This window comes from Aplysia californica, unplaced genomic scaffold (assembly GCF_000002075.1).
Source record: "Aplysia californica isolate F4 #8 unplaced genomic scaffold, AplCal3.0 scaffold00336, whole genome shotgun sequence".
Classification (NCBI taxonomy): domain Eukaryota; kingdom Metazoa; phylum Mollusca; class Gastropoda; order Aplysiida; family Aplysiidae; genus Aplysia; species Aplysia californica.
In genome coordinates, this window is record NW_004797606.1 from 532,535 (window position 1) to 553,437 (window position 20,903).

Genomic DNA, 20,903 nt, shown 5'->3' on the forward strand with positions numbered 1-20,903 from the left:
AGACTATTATGAGTTTTTCCCCCATTCAATCTACATGATGTTATAGTAGCATTTATCACAGACAAGCCCAGTAAGAGGAAAATGCATCACAACTTTGTCAAGAGTGTGAGTGTCTCAATGGCCCTTAAAGAATAATTATAACGCTACCCATCGATTTCAAGACAAAAGCATAAGAGGAAAGAGAATATAACACTGAAAACCGTGCTCCCATCCCTATACACTAAAAGACGCGAGTTCAATTAAACCCCACTTGTTGAAGATATTTTCAACAGTACCTCCTCCTTTGTAAGGAAAAATATTCCCACATGGGCAAACTTGGCCCTGTGTTGGTCAAAACAGCTTACCTCCTAAATGATCGGCAAAAACGGGACTATAACTGAAATATAATTCAGCATCCATTAGTAAATTAAAAATTCAGAAGATGGATCTTACAGCAAAACAACCCTAAAAAATTACTTCTCAATTAAAATGTACAGACTGTGACGGAAATACAAGGTCCCTAAAAAAAAGTGCTGTCTTTGTCTTTAGTGGAAAAAAAAACCCCAGCTGAACTCAATAGATGCCATCCATTTGCAGATCTTACAAACCATGAACTAAATAAGGTACAGAGCCTGACAACAGCTGAAACATACAGTAGAAACATAGACATAAAACTCATAGAACCTTCTGGTCTGCACTAATACAGCAATCTCAAGCACAACAACGAGGGATCCTAATTTTCTTCTCACTGCTATCTATATTTCATCTTTTATGTTTAAATTTTATACAAGAAATTGTTCCTGATGGCTAAAATTTTCATACAATGTCACTGCCTAAAAAAAATCTAATCTCAATTAAATTTTTCTTTAAACTTAAAAAAAACCCAGCAACCTATCTTCAATAAAGTAAAAATCAAGCCAGCCACAAGGTACTACAGTCCATGCCGGCTTTAAGCACGGTCATCGGGAGAAAGCATAAACGTGCTTAGTGCCGAGACATGCTTAAGTGCAAAGTAGACTTGATCCAGAGATTTTCATGTAGAAAATTTCCCGATTTATTTCCCTTCGTAAGTCGTGGTCGCGCTGAAGTGTGCGCTGTCAATTTCACCCGCAATGATAGTTTTTGTTTGTTTGTTTTGTGGTCGAATGGGAAAGGAAAACTTAATTTAGAAAGCCAGTCACGATACAGCACACAAGGCCTACACACTGACTGTGCATACTGCTGTCCGCTGTGCCACATTCACACCACCGCCTTCACCCCACCTTGCGTGTGATACATAATCGGTATTAACTGATAGCGAGGGACAAAGGTGAAATTGCAGCCAGCCTCACTTTCTCGTCTCCCCGACTCTCTTTTGTATTTTTTAGTCTGTGTGTAGCTTTGCCCTAGGCTAGATCCATGTCTACGTTCACGGCTGTGTGCATCTCTCTGCCTTCCTCTCTGCACGTGTGTGTGTGTGTGTGTGTGTGTGTGTGTGTGTGTGTGTGTTTGTGTGTGTGTGTATGTCTCCATCACTTGCGTTCTTTCTGTTTCTCTTAACATACTCACTGCTGCAGTGTAGACGGTGTTCGAACGTCGATGAGTCATCATGAAAGTATTGACTGTCTTGTAAATGACGCATGCCTGAGGCCAAAGTTAACAGTGCTTAAAGGCATGTAATTTACATTTCAAAAATTCGGTAAGAGCCGTTTAGCATGCTTGATTCCGAAATGTGTTTTATGCCGGCGTGTTTAACAGTTTCTTTTCATAGAGATGCGTCATAAGGCCACTAAAAACATCAGTTCCTGTGTGTTCAACCCACTATACAAAGCCATACAAAAGCTACAAATCATCAGCATCATTCCACAGGTTCCCATGTAAAAAAATTTTGAAGTTTTGAGAAAATCAAAGAAAAAGATAGCCAAAATCTCCTACTTGACCTGGGCACTAGCCATTTTTCACTTAAAAACTACTAAGGAAATAACAAAACAAAGCAAAACTTTATTGCAAGACGCCTATTTATACCTTTATTGGAAAGGAAACCCATAGAAATTGATTTGGGCGATAGTGGAATGGCGCTGATAAATTACCGAAATCATTACCTCCAGTTCAGAGCTACATGATCAAACACCCCTCTTTTGGACATGCAAGAAAAAGATGAAATTCCAAATCAAAATCAGTGACAGTGTCTATATTATAAAGGAATCTGTTCAACAAAAAGCATGCTGTTAAGAATAGAGAGTTTACAATCAAATGCAGTTTCAAGTGTCATTTTACCAGATTCACTATGTTCTTTGCAAGTTGTTAATACTGATGTGCCCCTGCCCAACTACATATTCTAAAAAAGGTGCTTACAGGGAAACACAATAAAAGAATGGAAACAATAAGAAAATTTAAAACTAAATTGCTAAGTTAATAATCTCAATACCATTCCATGGAAGCTATAAAATGATAGCACAATATTTTTTTAGGCCAACTCAACATCATAAAGGAACAAGACAGCATATGAACATCTTACAACCCCACCCTCTCCATTTTATACAAGATATAAATCTTTATAATCCTGATCAATCTGTTTTTTTTGTGTTCTGTCAGTTATCAGTTAAAACCAAGAGAAACCCTGAAGTTACACAACGTACCAGTGGACACTTTTCAGCAGTGTTCCATGTTCTCACCAATACCTCAAATAGACAAACACATACTCAACAATCAACCGCTGAAGTCATTACACATTTATTCATCAATATCTTCATCCTCATCCAAACACAGATCTTCTTACCCAAACAACCAGCACCAGACCACACAAAAACATCCACTATCATAGCATGCAAGACAGGCGTATCAATCACGACTTTGCAGATGCCTTCTTCCCCTATCACACACGTCAGCTGATGATACATCAGTCCTAGTCAGAGTTTTTTTTTTAGAACTGCACAATAATGCAAACTTCTGGCACATATCACATATCCCTGTTGCACAATTCTGTAGGAAGAGTATCATCACATGTACGTGTACCTCCGTTCTTTTTAGGATGATCCATAAAGAAAGTCAAACTGAATGACATGGATGGCAGGAAGGGGCTCAGGAGGCAGACCTTTCTCCAGTTCCCACGCCCCTACCTTTGAAATGTTATGCTAAAGTAATGAACAGATCCCCGCCCCCCCTCCATATCTGTGCAATATTGCATACTTCTGACTCCTCTCCTCTCTATTCATCACTTATTGATTTCAAAATGATAAGAGTGTCAATAGCCAGTTTGAGGAGAGGTGGGGAGCAGTTCTTTACTTTAGCCCTGTTTCACAGATGTTACGGGTAGATGTGGGGTCCCACAGCAACTTCAAATAGTGATATTATGCTCGTGGCTAGTGTGCGGGGTGGAAAGGGGAGGATCACACGGCCAGCTATGAGAGACAAAAGTGTCGGAGTACACAGTCGGAGACGCAGACGACACCATCAGCAACCCTCGGGTAGACAACACCAGTTGTAGCATCATCTCGGGAGCCATTCAGCCGACAGTCCAGTACCCCAGTTTTTCTGCCACCTACCTTCCTCCTTCCCAAGAAAAAGTGTCACACATTAGTACCGTCCATTTTTTAATGCCTGCAGGGCTAGTCTGTCTCAGCTTGGAGTTCATCAGGGTCGTACGATGGCAGGCGTATGGTGCAGTACCCCACCCCCGTCAGGCTACGGGGCAAGGCTCCCACCGTCTCCCAGATTCCTGTGTAGACATCATACTTACTGACCAGTTTCTGGCCCGTCTTTGTCTGCACATTGTAGCCTCCCAGGACGTAGATATGGTCACGGTACACCACACATGAAGCCTCTTTATGGGAAATGGACAAGGGGGCTACAATGGTCCACTGGTCAGTGGCCGGGTCGTAGCACTCGGACTGCATCACAGGCTGAGCTTGTTGGTTCACATTCAGGTTGCAGCCTCCAAATACAAAAAGTTTGTCGTGGGAGGCGCACATGACGTGCCAGCCGCGGGGTGTTAACATGGGAGCCATGTCCTCCCACTGGTTGCTGGTCGGATCATAGCGCTGCATGTCTGGAGTGAAGTGGTTGCCCGAGTAGCCACCAGAGATGAAGATGTGGCTGCCATAGGTGGCACCGGCGTGCGCATGGTAGGACATGGGCATGGACGAGATTAACTCCCACGTATTCTCTGCCGGGTCGTAGCATTCCGCAGTGGCCAGACTACCATCCTTGAACTTGCCGCCCACAGAGTAAATCCTATTGTTCAGGGCACCGGCGAAGAAGTAAGCTCTTTTGTTCAGCATGGGGCACACCTGGAACCATGTGTCAAACCGTGAGTCATAGCGCAGCACCGAGTTGACGGCCGACTCCCCATGTGCGCACTGCGTGGTGCAACCTCCCAGCACATATAGAAAATTGTTGTAAACCAGCACCTGCATGTGGCTGAGGGCGCTGGGCAGCGTGGCGATCTCTTGGCGGTTCAGCAGGCTGCTGGAAGTGATGCGGGAGTCAAACACCAGCAGCTCGTCGTGGAGGCACGGGTTGGGGTGGATTTCCCGGCCCCCCACACTCACCAGCCGCTCCACGAAGGAACGTAGCCGAGTGGATGAGGTGTTGAGCAGTGGCTGCGAATGCGGCACCACGTGGTAGTTGAGGGCTGTCAGAACCATCTGCCGCAGCTCCGGGCTGCTCATCATGAGCTCTACACGCTGCACCTGGTGAACCAGGTCGGCCGGGTTGATCAGAGGGAACCGGATGAGCTTCATCAGCACAGGGGCGTTGCACAGACGCTTTGCATCCATGCGCAGCCACTCCCAAGTGATGTGGAAAATGTCCATCTCTCTGAAACAGAGCTTGTCACTGTTCAGACAGCTCACCATCTGCTCGAAGGTCAGCAGGTTCAGAGTGTTCTCCTTGGCAATCTGCATGAGATTGCGGGCGATGAAGACATCGATCTGCTTCAGTGCGTTGTGCATGCTGTACAGCTTGGCTGTGTTGATAAAGTCATAAAAGTTGGAAGTGTTCATGCCACTCAAAAAGTTCCTCTCGCAGAACTCAATCACAGGAGTCACTTGCAAGTGGGTGGCAGCAGCAATCACATCAAAGATATCATCACCTGAGAGTCACAAACACAGAAAATTATTATCTAGATTACCTTGATAGGGATCGTGAAAACATTTGCCAAAACAAATAATAAAATAAGAGCTAAGAACTTTTTTCGAAACCTACAAAAAGGATATAAATCAAGTACAAAAAACAAAAACCATTCCCTCTAGCTTCTCAACTGCATCAGGATTACCAGAAATATTTGGTATTCTCTCATCAATAGCTCACTGCCATAATTTATCAGAAACAATATGAAGGCAGTTACAAAATGGCAAGAAACTTCCCCCAGTTTTGATGATTCACTTTATATCATGAAACATGCAGTGGGGCTTACTACTAGAGATGGGCCACTCCTGTCACGTTTTCACCCTACCTTTTTCAATGAGCAAAATGCTTTTGACCTTCACAAAAAAAAAAATCATAAGCCACTTGATATGTCATAAAAAGAGCCAAGCCACACAAGATTAACCCAATTATCCCATTAACCCTTTGTTACCACGCGACCGGTACAACAGTTTGCAGGCTTGTTCTGTGCTCTACCGCAAGAAAAGTACAGCATTGTGACTATACTTCACAAAAAAATCAAAGCAAACTTGGCAGAAAATACCCCAAATTATGGGATGCAAGTGTTATAGCCTGTCGGGGTGGGAGCTTGTTTTATTGAAGAAGAGTTCAAGGCACTGACACGTTCATGAATGGTTCAACAGTGTGCTCTCTATGGATATTTGTCATGAGGCAGTGGAATCAGGCACTCGTCAATTTTCAGTATATGGAGATATTGGCATCATCTTAAAGTTTGTTCATTTGTCTCATTTTCAATGGAAATGGCCGACAAGGTTCGGTGACTTCTATAGCTTGAGATCCTTGGAAACTGAAAATTTACATTTTTTGTGCTTTTCATGCCTTTCACAAACATTTTTCAGTAAGATTCACACAAAAATGTGCTTTTAAATGGACATAAAAAGACAGTTGAGCCAAAAACCAACAATTCGAAAGAAATTGCTAAAACAGTGGGGAAATGCTGGTTTCTTAAATTTCATTATTTTGACGAGCACCTGATTCCGCCATGATGTCTCACATTTGTGGGTATATTCATATGAAACGATCACGTCCACAATGCATTAACTCCAGGACAGTACATTTGTGTTAAAAACCAACAGCAGAAGAAATTATTGAGAATCAGGCGCATATTTCTTTGAGTTAGGGTATGGAAATGATGAAGATTACCTCGCCAGTGACATGGAAGAAGTCACAGATGATAGCGATTCAGAGGATGAAAGTGGTTCTAGATTCAGGCCCACAGCAAGTGCTGACATTCCGGGGCCTAGGCGTTTGATTCAGAGAGGGTGTGTCCCGCCGGGTAATACTCAGGCTAGCACGGGCACATTTTGCCACTCAACTACAACAGGAACATCGCCTCTTCCCGAATGGAATCAGACAGTGGATTCCAGCTTTTATACAACAGGGTACCTAATTCATTTCAACAGTACATTTCTTGATTGTGAATTTTTGTCAAATTTAGCTGAACAAACCAACATGCTCCACAGTCAAGGGCTGCCACTTCAAACAAATACGACTGCAAAAATCTTCAAAGACATCTCAGAAGGAGAAACTAAGACCTTCATTACACTGAGACTTCACATAGAGTGAACAGTTATAAAACCTTAGTACATTAGTCTCCGCCTAAATGCACGGTGCTCGGGAGGGCTCCTGAGCGTGTGTTTATACGGAGCGTGCGTTTACATGAACCTTTGCAAAGGGAGGAAGGGACGCAGTCATCTCATTGCCTTGATATTCTAGTGACCTCCCTTGGTGGAGCAGGGGGTAATTTTAGTCGATAATGCGACGACACGTGACTGTTTTGTGAAGGATTCCCCGACAAGGGTTAAGAATACAAAGGCGTTGATGAATGGGGGGGACAAACTCAAAATAATGAATATGCACTATTAACGTCGGGAACAGATAGCCTAAGAGGAAAGTGTTGGTCATAGTCACAGAGAGGACGGACTAGCCACGTGGCTTTCCAAGCGACAACCCCCGACCGTAAATTAATGCAGAATCATCCTCGAGAAACGTTTTGTCTTGTGATTCGTTGAACAAGTACGTTATAAGTTCTTCGCAGCTTATTAGGCTTACTTGGCTAATCTTTAATCCTATAGAGGCCTGTCTAGTGTTTTACGGCATTTACGCATTTCGCGCATCAGGCCTAGATCTAATTAAACATTACATGCAGTCACTCAAACTCAAACACCAGTCAGAAACCTTCTCTCAAAGATTCATTTCCAGTGACCAATCAAAAAACATTTCAGTCCCCCCCCCCCCCCCAACATTTAACCGACCAGCCCTCGACCGAGACCTATGCGTCAGTGGAAAGTAGAGTGTGTAAACGCTGTCCATCATTCTCTTTGTACGGCGTGAGGGGCACTCTCACCAAATACCCGGTCTTCTAGTAAATTCTAGGCTTGTCTTATGCAGGCAGTGCAGGTTGTCGTGAAAATTTCCCCTTGCCAAACTTAACCCTTAAAACCCTATACCGCTGGTAACCGCTGATGCCGTATTTTCCTATACCGCTGGTAACCGCTGGTCAACTTTATCGTTTAATTACCAGTGCTAGAAACAGGGGATGTAACTCCAGATGACTCTGTCGCGAGCAGAAAGTACCGATAATGTCATGAGAGCAGTTCTACACCGAAAGTTTGGAAATTTTGCAAGTTTTTAAGAAAAATTAGTCACTTTTCGGTGCCAGGCCCGTCAGGCCGCAAAATTTTTGACATTTTTTAATCCTTATCAGACCCCAATAATGATCTCCCAGTCGGATATATCGATAAATATGACCGTTGAAGACGATTGCTATGTTCCGCATAACATCGATGATGATTTTGACGATAGTGGAATTGGCAGGGGATCACCACTAAAGCTACCAGAGGCTAGATCTACGGCTGGGTCTAATGATACTTTGACTGAAGTGGAGTCGGGGATCACACTCAAGACTTAACTCATAGAGTTGGTCCTAAAAACCAATGTTTTAACCTTTTCCCCTTTTGTCCAGACTGTGCATTTATATATAAATAACATTTTCAAACTTCAGTAAAATCTAACAACAATTAAAGACACAGTAAACAAAACAATGAACCAACCTAATTTTTTCTAGTATCTCAATTTTAATTCAGGATTCTAGGGAGGTATGAAAAAAAAGAATTCAGGGTTTTAAAGGTTAACTTGTCGGCGTGTTTCGGGGATCGGAGCGTGCGTTTAGAGGGAGTGACCGTGCGTTTGTACGTCTAAATTATATAGTAAAAAACCCGTCAGATGACCAAAGCGTGCGTTTGAGCGGAGCGTGCTTTTGTATGGCGTGCGTATAGGCGGAGACTACTATACCACAAAGACTGCTATACAAATGATGTTGATATCAAGACGGCTACAACAGGCTTCTCGGAAGTGGTGAGCACTGAATGCACGCGCCACTTCTGCATCAAAAGAGGCTCCACATATTGAATGGACTGGCACTTCAAAAAGAATTTCTGGCACTAGAAGATATCCAATTTTCATTTTTATGTCAATATAGTTACCATGTGTTCCAACATTCTGTCTTACAAGTCCTCTGTACTGTGTGATGTGATTTGTAGCAAAAAGGGCCCAAGAGCCCAGGCAGGGCAAAGTGGCTTGGTCTCAAAGGGTTAAATAAAAAGTCAAAAGGTAAATTTCTTATACAATACCCGACACAATGACAATATCTTTGAACAGGGTTCCTTTGTGTAAAAGCCCCTATCAAGAGTGAGACAATATTTGCACTCTCTGAATAAGGTAGCTCGAAGTCCTTAGGACCTTCAATCAGAAGGCTGATAATTCATCACAGAGGTTGTGTAGACCTATGAAGAGTTACCACACCAATAACCATCTTCCGACAAGAACAGATAGAAATTAATTAAAACACTGTAAAAAGTAGAATAAGCAAACCGCACAGAAGCCCCCCACTAGCATCCTGCATTGTGGTGTACCACAGAACACTGCTTAAAACTCTTTAAGCAACAATTTCTTTACAATTTACAGGTTTTCTTATCAAGTAGGTCAATATTAAAAGCTGCCCATCAATCATTTGAACCTGAAAAACTACCCCATTGTCATTTTGTAAATACAGTAAAGAATCACAGTCTAAAGCTAAAATAAGCTCGCAAATAAAGAGAGACAAACAAACCAGCTAAAACTCATATCTTCTTGAATGGTGAAACTCCATACAAACTTTACTAAACGTAACCATAATACCACCCCCTCTTATCATTTGTAGGTAAGGAAACTACCCCACAGCTATGTTTCAAGCACAACAGTGAATTTCAATTGAAGTAACGTCTGGCACCAATGTCAAATTAAATGCGTAGAGAGAGACAAGCAAACCTGGCAAAAGTCATACCTTCTAGAGTGGTAGTGGAGGTATACACAACCTCGATCACTTTCTCCAAACCTTTGGCTGTGATGCCCTTCAGCTCTATCTCCTTCTGGTTGCACTCGCGCATACCACTCGTGAACATGGACAGGAAGTAGTCAGAGCAGGAAACCAGGATAACCCGGTGACAATTGAAACGAGTGCCTGAGACAGAAGAAAAAAGTAACAACTAATAACATGGGTGAAACAATTTATTAAGAAATATCTGATAACAAACAATGAAATTTTCGGCACACTAATCTGTTTAAAATTACTTACTGCACTAACTGTGATAACTATCCATACCGCTGGTCAACAAATTTCTCAACTACAACCAAAACAGTCATGTTTTCTGTTACTTTCTCCAATTTATGACATACAATTTTCATCCACGTGAAACAATTAGACTAGAGGCTTAAAAAACTGTATGTATTACTACCGGAGCTAGATATGGCAACTTACCTTCAGCGATTAGTGTCACGTCACACAGGATTCCATCTTGCTTCAGTTTGTTGAGTCCTTGTAGGACCTTCATGCCATGCTCCGGACGCTCCTCCATACGGAACACGTCCGTGCTGGAGCTCCCCGCCATGTCGCCCCCCTCAGCCATCACTTGGGTCACTTTGAGCTTCTTTCTCAACACAGCAGAAGTTAACTCATCAGGCATCAAACATCTCTGAAATGCACAACATAAGAAGTTTTTAGAACAAAGTCCCCTGTAAAAATCAGAAAACTGTGATATTAAAAAGTCTTCGGTACATCTTTTAAACTATTCTATAAAGCCAAAACTGAGAGTTGTTTGTACCCTCATAACAAAACAAGTCTATACCAAACATCCCATTTCCTACAAACCCTGTTCACAGTATATCCTATTCCTTATTTCTTAAGAAGCAAAACTTTTTATAAACTACTCATAAGACCCCAATTTTACATGACACAGCTCGAAGGAGACCTCCCATATTTGTGAGGCAGCGTGGTGGAATCAGGCTCTCGTCAAAATAATCAAAGTGGACAAACTTGCATTTTTCCATAGGTTTGTGCATTTTTATCAAATTTGTGTTTTTTGGCTCAACACCTTTCATGACCATTAAAGAAATCATTTCTGTGTGGATTTTCATGAAAAACGTTGATTAAAGGCACAAAAAAAGTAAATTTTCAGGTACCACAGGCTCTTAAGCTAAGGAAATAACTAATCTTTGGCGGCCATTTTCTCACTAATTTTACCTCTGAAAACAGGTGACCCCAACCTCCTTTTTTCATAAATATCTCAACTTGTATTCAAGATAATTGGATATTGTTTTCATCCAAATGAAGGAAAGTGAAAAAGCTTTAAGATGTAACAATAACTCTACATGCCCAAAAATTGACGAGAGCCTGATTCCACCACGTTGCCTCACATTTCTCAATATTCAAATTCTGTTAAGCTTTTAACATGAATATCTGTTCACACCTGTGATCACTTTCTTCTTGTTAGTCGGGTGCACTGACTTCTACAGGAATGTGTGTAATCATATGATGTAAGTAGACAGGCAAAGAACTTAACCACACCAATATGGTAAGATACCAGATCATATCAAAGTCTTCATTATGTTTGATGAGCGCATTTTATCTTTAGTGACTATCTAAAATAACTAGACATGTTGACATCAGATCACAGTGTTTCCAAGTCACTTTTAAGTAATGAGTTAGTCTGGATCACCATCGTGCAATGATCTCTTTTATATCACGGTCTAATTGCATACACACATCATACCATAAGGGGACAAGAAGAGTGCGACTATTTCCAATATGTATTGTATTATATAATATATGTATACATACCATATATACGTTTAAACTATTTTAACTGTTTGATTGACGACTGTTTATTTACTACCAATCTCATCCAGCTCGCACCAGTTGATTTGAAAGATCATTTTCCCTTGATTGCAAAAGGTTATCTATTATATAGCTACCAATCTCCTCTTCATCATTTCTGATCATTAGAATCTTATTAAAATCCAAAGCATCACAGTGTACAGATGTTGTAAGAAACAGGAATGCATCAAGAATTTCAAGAACCAACAATGTAGACAACAATTTTACAGAGTTTAAAAAACAGCAAAAGTAAATTTCCAAGGAGCACGGAGTCAAAACCTGAAAGAAAATTTTAAGCATTTACTATTCTGGAACTCAAAACAAGTACCTTGAGTCCATCTCTAATGGATAAGGACACAAAAGGAAAATACTTCCAATACTTTACTTTAGTTCCACCAACAAAAGAATAATACGTTACTGAGCACTATAAAAGAATGTTATACTCTGTAGAATGCCTAAAAAGTATCATACAGTACTAAGCAAAATTAAAATTTAATCCATTTTACATCTGATGAGGCAGACAATCAGCCTGCCCTCACTGAAATGGACCCTTATGAAGAGGGGTGAGACAGCATGGAGCACCCCGTCTTCTGAAGACCCCTGTTCTACATTCAAGTATTCAAATCATCCAATGGCTTTCGGAAAATGTCACTTTGTCGAACTGAATTGAATGTTTCTCTCAGTGCAAATTACTGTGCGAGGGTGCAGGAGCACATTTGAAGTGCGAAAGTATCCTTATGTAGATTAGCAAATTTCATTGGCCTGCTGCCCCGAGGCGTACTTTTTGGGGCCGGTCGGGATCAGGGACTGCCCTGCACAGTTACAAAAAAACCCTGGGACAAAAAAGTATGAAACAGCAACTAATCAGAAGAAAGGCGAAACTTACAACAAGCGAGCGTACTATACCAACAGGTTCCTAGAACTGGAGAAACTGGGATTTTCTTCCATTTTTCAAAAACTTAGAGGAGCTGTTGCGTCATCGTCATTGACCAAACAGGTGCTCCATGTATCTTTATTGCTGTCAAATTTCAAATCCCTATGCGTACTATATTTCACATACCAACTTAAAATCACCACCCACACAGCGATAAAAGACTAGAGCCAGTAATTGGGTCAGAAACAGAACAAGCTAGTCTGCTGGAATGCGAAAGGCGAGTGATCATTAAGCAGCATGTGATTGACTGATTAAAACTAACTAAAATCTAGTTCACATTAAGTCCATTGCCGGTTTTCCCTTCATCGCTTTGGTAAGTTGTAGTGGAGATGAACCGAGAACAGTGCTGATTCTTTTAAAATAAAAGTTTAATCGTTTCTGTAAGAACTGGAGAAAATTCAAATAATACCTGTCCAATATATTCAAATTTAGACCAAAGGAGTTTTTAACTCTTTAAACCATGAGTTTTTTTCCGTTTCCCGGAGTTTTTCCTAGTCACCTAAACCTAGTGCACTATGTCTCATTATAACCCCAAAAGCTTGCCTCCAACTTCTAAATAGCGGAAACAATTACAAAGGCATGGTCATTACTAAAATCTTGGTTCAGGAATAGTTTCAATAAACAAGCGAAAACTAGCACTAAATAAAACAAACACAGGAGTCACAAGTACTGGACGCTCCCGACGTCCGATGAGGAACAGGGTTAATACTGCCGAACGCTCCCGGCGTATGATGGGGTTTAAAGAGTTAACTCTTTCGCTATGTATTATTTTCGGCTTGTGGACGAATTTTTTTTTTCGGAGGGCGAATGAGATGATGACTAGTGGGCAGTTAAAAGGTCTTTGGGGCCACAAATTCAAATAAATATCAACGTATTATATACCAATATTTTCAGTATGGTTTGTAGAATTAATCTGTAATGTTTATTTATGTATTTTTCAACTTTGGTTCCTGTAAGAGCCGATTATGCAACACAATTTTGATTGGATGAAGATAAAATTTGAAAATAAAAAATTAATAATCTTTGGTGAAACTCAAAAAATATGTTTGCACCTAGTCAAATGATACATTAAAAAAAAACATAGATGAATATAGAACTGGAAAATATTGAAAAGTTTGCAGTTATTTACCTACATTCCATAATATTTGTGCATTTTGAACATAACATCCGATATTGAAAAAAAAAAATTTTTATAATCTTGAAAAACGATCACAAACAGAAAAAACACCACTCGTATCTTATATGGAATTATTCAGAATTGCATTTGGAATAAACATATACATGTCTTGAGTGGCACTTTTTGTGTAATTTCATAAAAAAGTAGTGATTTTGGGGAGAAAAAAATATTTTGACAATTTAGATCTAGATCTAGACCTAGATCTAGCACTCAAAAATATTGATTTCTCAATAACAGTGCATTGGCAATATGAGTCCAATCGTATAAATATTATAAAAAAGAGTCCTACATTTCTTTAGTGAGCAAAATAATGATAGATTTTGTTGTGTAAAATTACTAAGACTGGTGTCTCGGCTATAATTTTGGCATCCCGATAAAACAAAGTCGAATAAACTACGAAATCGCGTTTCAAATCTAAATCTAAATTTCCGATTTTCAGTGGATATGCTTGACCCGGAAGTCAACATTATATTATGACCTTTATTTTAACATGGATATGTGGATTGGAATAGAATCTAAGCTAAAATTGAAAATTTGTTCTCGAGCCGCCGGGGGCGGCTTAGCGTTCTGACGGCACTTTAGCCGCGCCGCCCCCCACGGCTCGGCGTAGCGTATGAGTTAAGTAAAGATGTAATGAAAACTTATGAAGTTTTGTCATGTTTGAACCTGCCTTGTAAGCCTGTATTTCTCCTTTTCGATAGCAGTTTAATCGATGTCGTGCAATTAAACAAAATTTCACGAAAATATTAGTGTTAAATATCCAAAGTAATACAGGCATTGAAAAATTGATAGCAGAACTCGATTTTGCACTAAAAATAACATGAAATTATCTAGCTTCATTCATATACTCCAATTCATTACTTATAAACAGTTTTCCCTCAAAATACATCAAATTTGTCCCACTTATTGGCAATATTTCCTATAACTGCGGTCCCCCAAAATTGAGCCCCAAAAAAAGTCTCAATTACTTGTTTAATTATCAATGGATTTTTTAAATCTACAAATCGCAGTTCTCAGAGTCCATTCCTCTTTCATGTAAGCTTGTTTTAAAGCAATTTGGACAAAAAATTATTTTTCATTGCAATTGCTATTAATGCAGATGTCAGTTTTGACTTCTGAGGTATGAAACTATTACTATGAAAAATTACATGGTTGTATACCTATATAATATACTTTAAACTATAATCATGAATGAGTCTTTCTCTTTTACTGTTGTCTCTGCCTAAACATAAATAAAAATAAATAGAATAAATTATACTTTTATTTGTCCCAGACGGGCACTTTGGTTTACAATGGCAAATATACATACATAAATACATAATTATAATTTATATGTAACATACATAAAGACATGGATAAATACATATAAATACACAATATTACACAAATACAGAACAGTCGAAAACCATGCCACTGTCGGTAACCACTGTGCACCGCCCTGTATTCTGAGCTAGGGTTGTCGTGTCTTGCTCAAGGACACACATAAGTGACCACCCATCTGATCCCAGTGTCACCGATACTTGCTTGACATTACTTAAGTCTAAACCAACCACTTAGCTACTCAAACACAAGTTTTGGCGCTCATATGACCTTATGCAGTTGCGAGCGCCATAAAACCCTCTACTATTTTTAAAAAAACAACAAAAAAAAAGTTTTGTCACATTATAATGGTTTGAGTTTTTTAAATTTAATTTTGACGTACAAAGCACAGTCACTTCCTCTTAACACACGCTTCAACCTTTCAAACACAACAATAGGAAAAGCATGACAAAGTGAAAAATTCTTTACAACATAGACAGCTTGCATTATAAGACAAGTCCAGCCAACCAGATATTTGGCAAGACTGCCCGTTGCACAAAACAAAGAGAGTGATGTACTGCATTTTTACACCCAACTGTCCAGTGCCCATGGGCGAGCGATTTGTTGGGGGGGGGTGGGGGGGGGGGGGGGCGTGACTAAAATATGAAATGTCTTTTGATTGGTCACTCAGAATGCTTCTTTGAGACAGAAGATTTCTTATATTATTCCGTGTTTGTGTGACTGTAATGTTTAGTTCGGCCTGTGAATATGATGTGCAACATACATGAATGTTGTACAACACTAGAGCTAGGCCTACAGGATAAAAGATTATACAAGTGATCAGCTGTGCTCAAAGAACTTTAACGTTCAATGAAGCATCGCAGAAAAAGTCTCTCAGAATGTTTGATTTTCATCCATGTATTTACCAAGTTGCAATAAATAGGCCGTCAGGAATGGTCGCTTGGAAAGCCACACCGCTGAGCATGATTCCCTTTGACTATCATCAACCGTTACCTCTTATCTATTTCCCACACATGAGTTCGTAAACATCAGTACAGTGAGCCAATCTATCTCTGCTTTCTTTCACCGCTCATTAAAAACCTTTTGTAGTCATAAACCTGATCAGAGAATCATTTTTAAAACAGTCACGTTTCGCTGCATTATTGGAGAAAGCAACCCCCCATCTGCTCAAGGAAGGTAGCAATGACCACGAAAAACCTTTTTTTGCCAGAAAGTGTTTGCAAATCGGTGCATTTTGTAGCTCTATCTTCACCGAGCATGGAACTTTTTGAATTTTTGAAATCCATCAATAAACAAAAAAGTTGCAGATTTTTTAATCAATTAATTTCTGGTACACTTTATAATGAAAAAAACCCAAAATATGGGACGTTCTTTGGTGAGTTTTGAGACAATATTCGTCATAACTCGCTCATTTGTCGGAGTATTTAAAAGAAACTTGGCAACCCAGTACATTTTCTAGTGCAGAATCTAGTCCTGCTTTCAGATTTTTCATAACTATCCTATTTTTTGAGTTATGAAGACGTTTATAGGTAAAAATGTGGCGGTTTTTGGTGCGTTTTGAGACAATATTTGTCATAGCTCGCCTATTTCTTGGAATATGTAAATAAAACTTGGCAGTCTAGTACATTTTTAAATGCAGAATCTAGTCATGCAGTCAGATTTTTAATATCTGTCATACTTTTTGAGTTGTAAAGACTTTAACAGGTAAAAAAGTGGCGTTCTTTACAGGTTTACAAAGATTGTTCTCCCAAAGTCATGATATTTGAATGAAACTTGGCAACATAAAAGGTTCCTCCTTGCCAAGCAATGCTCTGGATCAATTTGTCACAAAAATGTAAGTAGAGAGGTGGATTTATTAGTCTAATAAATCCAGTTCTGTACTAGTAAAAGCATGCATACTTTGTTATAGAAAATAAGATCGTTTCTGTGTACATCCATTGTTGGACAGTGTCCTATTGGTCCTATTGTGTGGTAAATTAAGATGCATTCAGATAATATAGTTTACAAGTCATGGGAATATTTCGCATGTGTAGGCTACAACTCATACAATAAATGTAACATATTTACACCCCCCTCCCCCTCCCTCTCTCTCTCTCTCTCTCTCTCTCTCTCTCTCTCTCTCTCTCTCTCTCTCTCTCTCTCTCTCTCTCTCTCACTCACGCGCGCGCACACACACACACACATGCACGCGCGCGCACTCATGCACGCATGCACGCGCGAACGATAACAATGTATAAACGGGACTATCTTCCCAGACTGGACTAAATAAGTACCATACTCTTTAATAACAATCTTAATGCCTCACTTTTCCAAACAGAGCACACAGGACAAGTCCAAGTGTGTGCTTTCCCAAGAGGGGGAATAGGCTTTCATAACGCAAACACAATGCCATACCACTTCTCAAGATGTTTGCTTTTCTATTTCTATTCTTCTGCCATGCAATCAAGCAAATAAAAATGACTACATCTATTGTATTGTGACTAAAATGCAACACAAACGCAAGTTATCAGGGCCCCCATTTAGTTTTCAAGTATCCTTCCCCCCCTTTCCGGTTCACAAAGCGGGGCCTCGTTTGTCACGCCCGAGGCGACCGATGGCTGATGACGTCACTCAGTGGAAATTTCCCAGCCGCATGTCATTCACCCAGCACGCGCAAATGGCAATGCCGCTTTTTCCCTTAGTTACTCCCACATTTTTAAAGATTACGCGAAAACCGCTAAACACAGAAGCTTGAAATTTTAAGAGAATAAAGAAAAATGGTGTACAACGTATCAGTCAGTTTGACAAATCACAGCTCCGAAAAATCTTCAAAGCTCACCACATCAACCACTTTCACAAACCTTTTCGACTGCTTCTAGGATGGGTACAATGTTGTTAAACTGTATACTACGAGATTGACCTCTTTTCTGATTGGCTGCCAGGTTTCATTCATATCCATTCACGAGAAGCGGCGTGAGAGCGAGTTGAAGACAACAACCTTTGCGTTAGTGCGTCCCACAAAACACCCCCGTTGCGGGGGCCAAAAATCGGCAGAACAAAACGCGCTCGGTGGACATTGCTAACGAAGGTCATTAAAATATCGACATGTAAATAAAATGATTGTGTCCCTTTCCCCTTTGTACAGGCTCAACTAAACGCACACCTCATGTAATCACATGCTTAGGAGCCCTCCCGAGCATCATGCATTTAGGCAGAGACTACTGATTATATTTTTCAAAGACAAAAAAAAAAAGTTAAACCCACAGTGTTTTGTCATATTATACAGTTCCAGTACTCTGACCATGATGGTGTTTTCTCTGTGAGCTCAACCTGAATTCCCCCCCCTCAAACGTAATTGTCACTTAAACTTAATATTTATTATGAGGAGGAAAATACAGTCTAACCTGTGTAAGGAGAAAAGTGGAAACTGTAAGACAGGTGTCCGTCTTAGGCAGGATTGATCAAAATGAAGAAAACAAACTATTCCCTACTGAGATCCCAACCGAAGGTAGCCGCATTGTTATAATATTGTTGTTGTTGTTGGTTTGTTTTTTCTTAGCTTTTTAATTTTGTTGGTCAATTTGTGCAAGGGTGACAATAAAACTAAATGCGTCATACGAGCAAGACCAACTGCCACGTTAAAACAAACACGGGTCATAACCACTCAGAATACGAGTGACGCTTCTGTCACAAGTTCATGTCTATGTTAACGTCCATTGTTACTTTGTTACAGACGGGTAAACACTGACCGGTCACCTCACTTACGATTTGTGTAGGAGATGTGGGCCAAGCTTATGGGTTATGAGGGACCACACGCTTACCTCACCAGCAGCTGAAAATTTATTGTTATCTATTGGTCAACAGTGGGAGGGGCCTGATCGGTTGGAGGGACTATCTAACAAAAATGACAAGGGATTGGTTTATGGCGGCTCGTCCACAACGTATCCTTTGTCCACAATGTCAGGGGCCAGAACATTATTTAAGACAAAACGTCGGGTGATGAGATGGGTGGCCGTCTAAGACAGTTGTAATTCTTTGGTGAGATAAAATATGGTGGTCGCTGCTGCGTTGGACAGGTGCCTGTTTTACACAGTGAAATTATATACCAAAAAAACGCAAGGGGGGAAATGGAAAGTGGCCGTTTGTATGGGTGCCGTCATGGCAGGTTCGACTGTACATCTATTCTTCAGATCAGTCAGCCTTTACGTGCAATCAAAACCCCATCACAAGACAATGAAGGGTACAGAAACTGCTATATTAAGTGTACACTTTACACAGCTTGGCTAGAGTGGATGAGTACGACAAGGGCAGCTGTTAAACAAAAGTACGGGCTTTTAGAACACCAACTGTGTTTTCTGAAAATTTCCACTGATTTTTACCACCTCAAGCCAAGAAACCACGCCGCCCCCCCCCCCCCCCCCCCTCCACCCAAAAAAACCCCCCAAAAAACATGGGCCTGAATTAAAAACACATGAAGCTAAAGCGAGCACCTAGCACACCACTGTGATTGGCCCAAATATAGATGACGTATTTCTGCCATCTATTTTTGTCACCTCCGCGACTTCCCCAAAGACTCTTGGGTTTCCCTCGCCAGTAACTGTTAAAACTATATTAGATCTCATCGTCTTTGCTTTTTTGTTGCATTAATTTATTTTTAATTTGTGTTATCTTTTATAAACAATCTCAGCAATTCTCATTCCACAAATTTACCTTCTCCTTAAAAAAGTTGTACACACACACACACACACACACACACACACAAGCACAGACACACACAAGCGTGCGCACACACACAGAAGCATGCGCACACACATACGCACATAAAGCGGGCCTGCCACTGTGAGATCTAGTCAACTGGCGAGATAAGCCCCGGCTGATGACAAAAATAGATGGCAGAAATACTTCATCTATATTTGGTCCAATCACAGAGATGTGCTAGGTGCTCGCTGTAGATTCATGTATTACAAACTATCCCAAATCAACCGATAATAATACACAGCATTTCATCCCAAAATTCCTACGACTAGTCTAAGGTTAAGCTTACTGCTCGGAGCTTTTTGTCACCATCCACATTCAATAGCGAAGCATACATTGTTGACCTGCCCTTGTGAAAGCTTTGTGAAAGTAAGTGAAGACGAGACTCAACTCAAGACCAAGAGAACCACAAGCCACATTAATAGGAGGCTTCATACGTCCTATACTATACAAAAGCTGATGATAGACTTGTCAGAGTTAAAAGCTAGCCTTTTTCTAGAGCTACAAATGCAAATAGGTCTAGCCGCAGTCTTTGTTTACTAAGAATGTGTTACCTACTGCCCAACTCCTCCCAATGCCTGTGACAGTTCTATTCCTATTCCAGTCTTTGTGGAAAGAAGGTACCGAAAGAAGTTTAAAGAAAGGCTAGGGCTATGCAGGGCAAGCTTACAGACTTACAAACACTAGCCTAGACTAGGGCCTATTGACAAGCATAACCTTCTGTCTTAGCAATGACAGAGCAATACTGAAATATAATTTTGTGGCCATCACTTTGATTTAATATACCTTCTCACTCAAGCACCAAAACAAATCTAGATTCTAGAATCTATACGGTGCCGAATACTGAAGCAATAAAAAATGACTCATCATTGCAAGCATCTAAACATAGAGAACAGAGACGAAGTCCATATCAAAGAACCCAAATGGCAATCATATGTTTTGCGATTGTTGAGATTACTAAATCGTAGAAGATTACTCAAAACATATTCCCGTATGTAAAGAGTAGAAAGGAGACTTTTACCTCTCATTTTTAACAAATTTAGTAGCCAGTTGTGTTCTGTTAGTTTACGCTGAAAGACGGTCGGATACAACAATGTGAACACAGCAGAGACACAAACACCGGAAGTACACACGCAGTTCGCATGCGCAGTGAATTAATAGTCACAAGTTTGTTTCGACGATCAAGGCAACCCTTGCAGAAAACATGTATTATAATTAATTGGAGCTTCGACAGAGCTGAGCTCAAACTGAATATAAACAATTCAAGACCAAAGAAAAGAATAACTCTTCCAAATTCATTGATCAGTCACACAGAGACAGGAAAGGTGTAGCCCCCCTCGAGAAACAATATCTCCTCTCCCCTCTGCAACATCAGATGACGAACTTTGTAGTTTATTTGTGACTTTTTTCAATGACAAAAT

At 40.3% G+C, this 20,903-nt stretch overlaps 1 protein-coding gene across 1 annotated transcript; it reads right to left on the reverse strand.

Moving 5' to 3' along the window:
* Positions 1 to 1,962: 1,962 nt before the first annotated feature.
* Positions 1,963 to 20,619, reverse strand: LOC101860182 (kelch-like protein 9). The gene is made up of 4 exons (XM_005102726.3): positions 20,504 to 20,619; positions 9,923 to 10,136; positions 9,449 to 9,625; positions 1,963 to 5,050 (listed from the first exon to the last, which is right to left on the reverse strand). Exons 2-4 carry the CDS (start codon positions 10,125 to 10,127, stop codon positions 3,567 to 3,569), a joined length of 1,866 nt encoding a protein of 621 aa, XP_005102783.1. The 5' UTR covers positions 10,128 to 10,136; positions 20,504 to 20,619; the 3' UTR covers positions 1,963 to 3,566.
* Between the last annotated feature and the right edge of the window lie 284 nt (positions 20,620 to 20,903).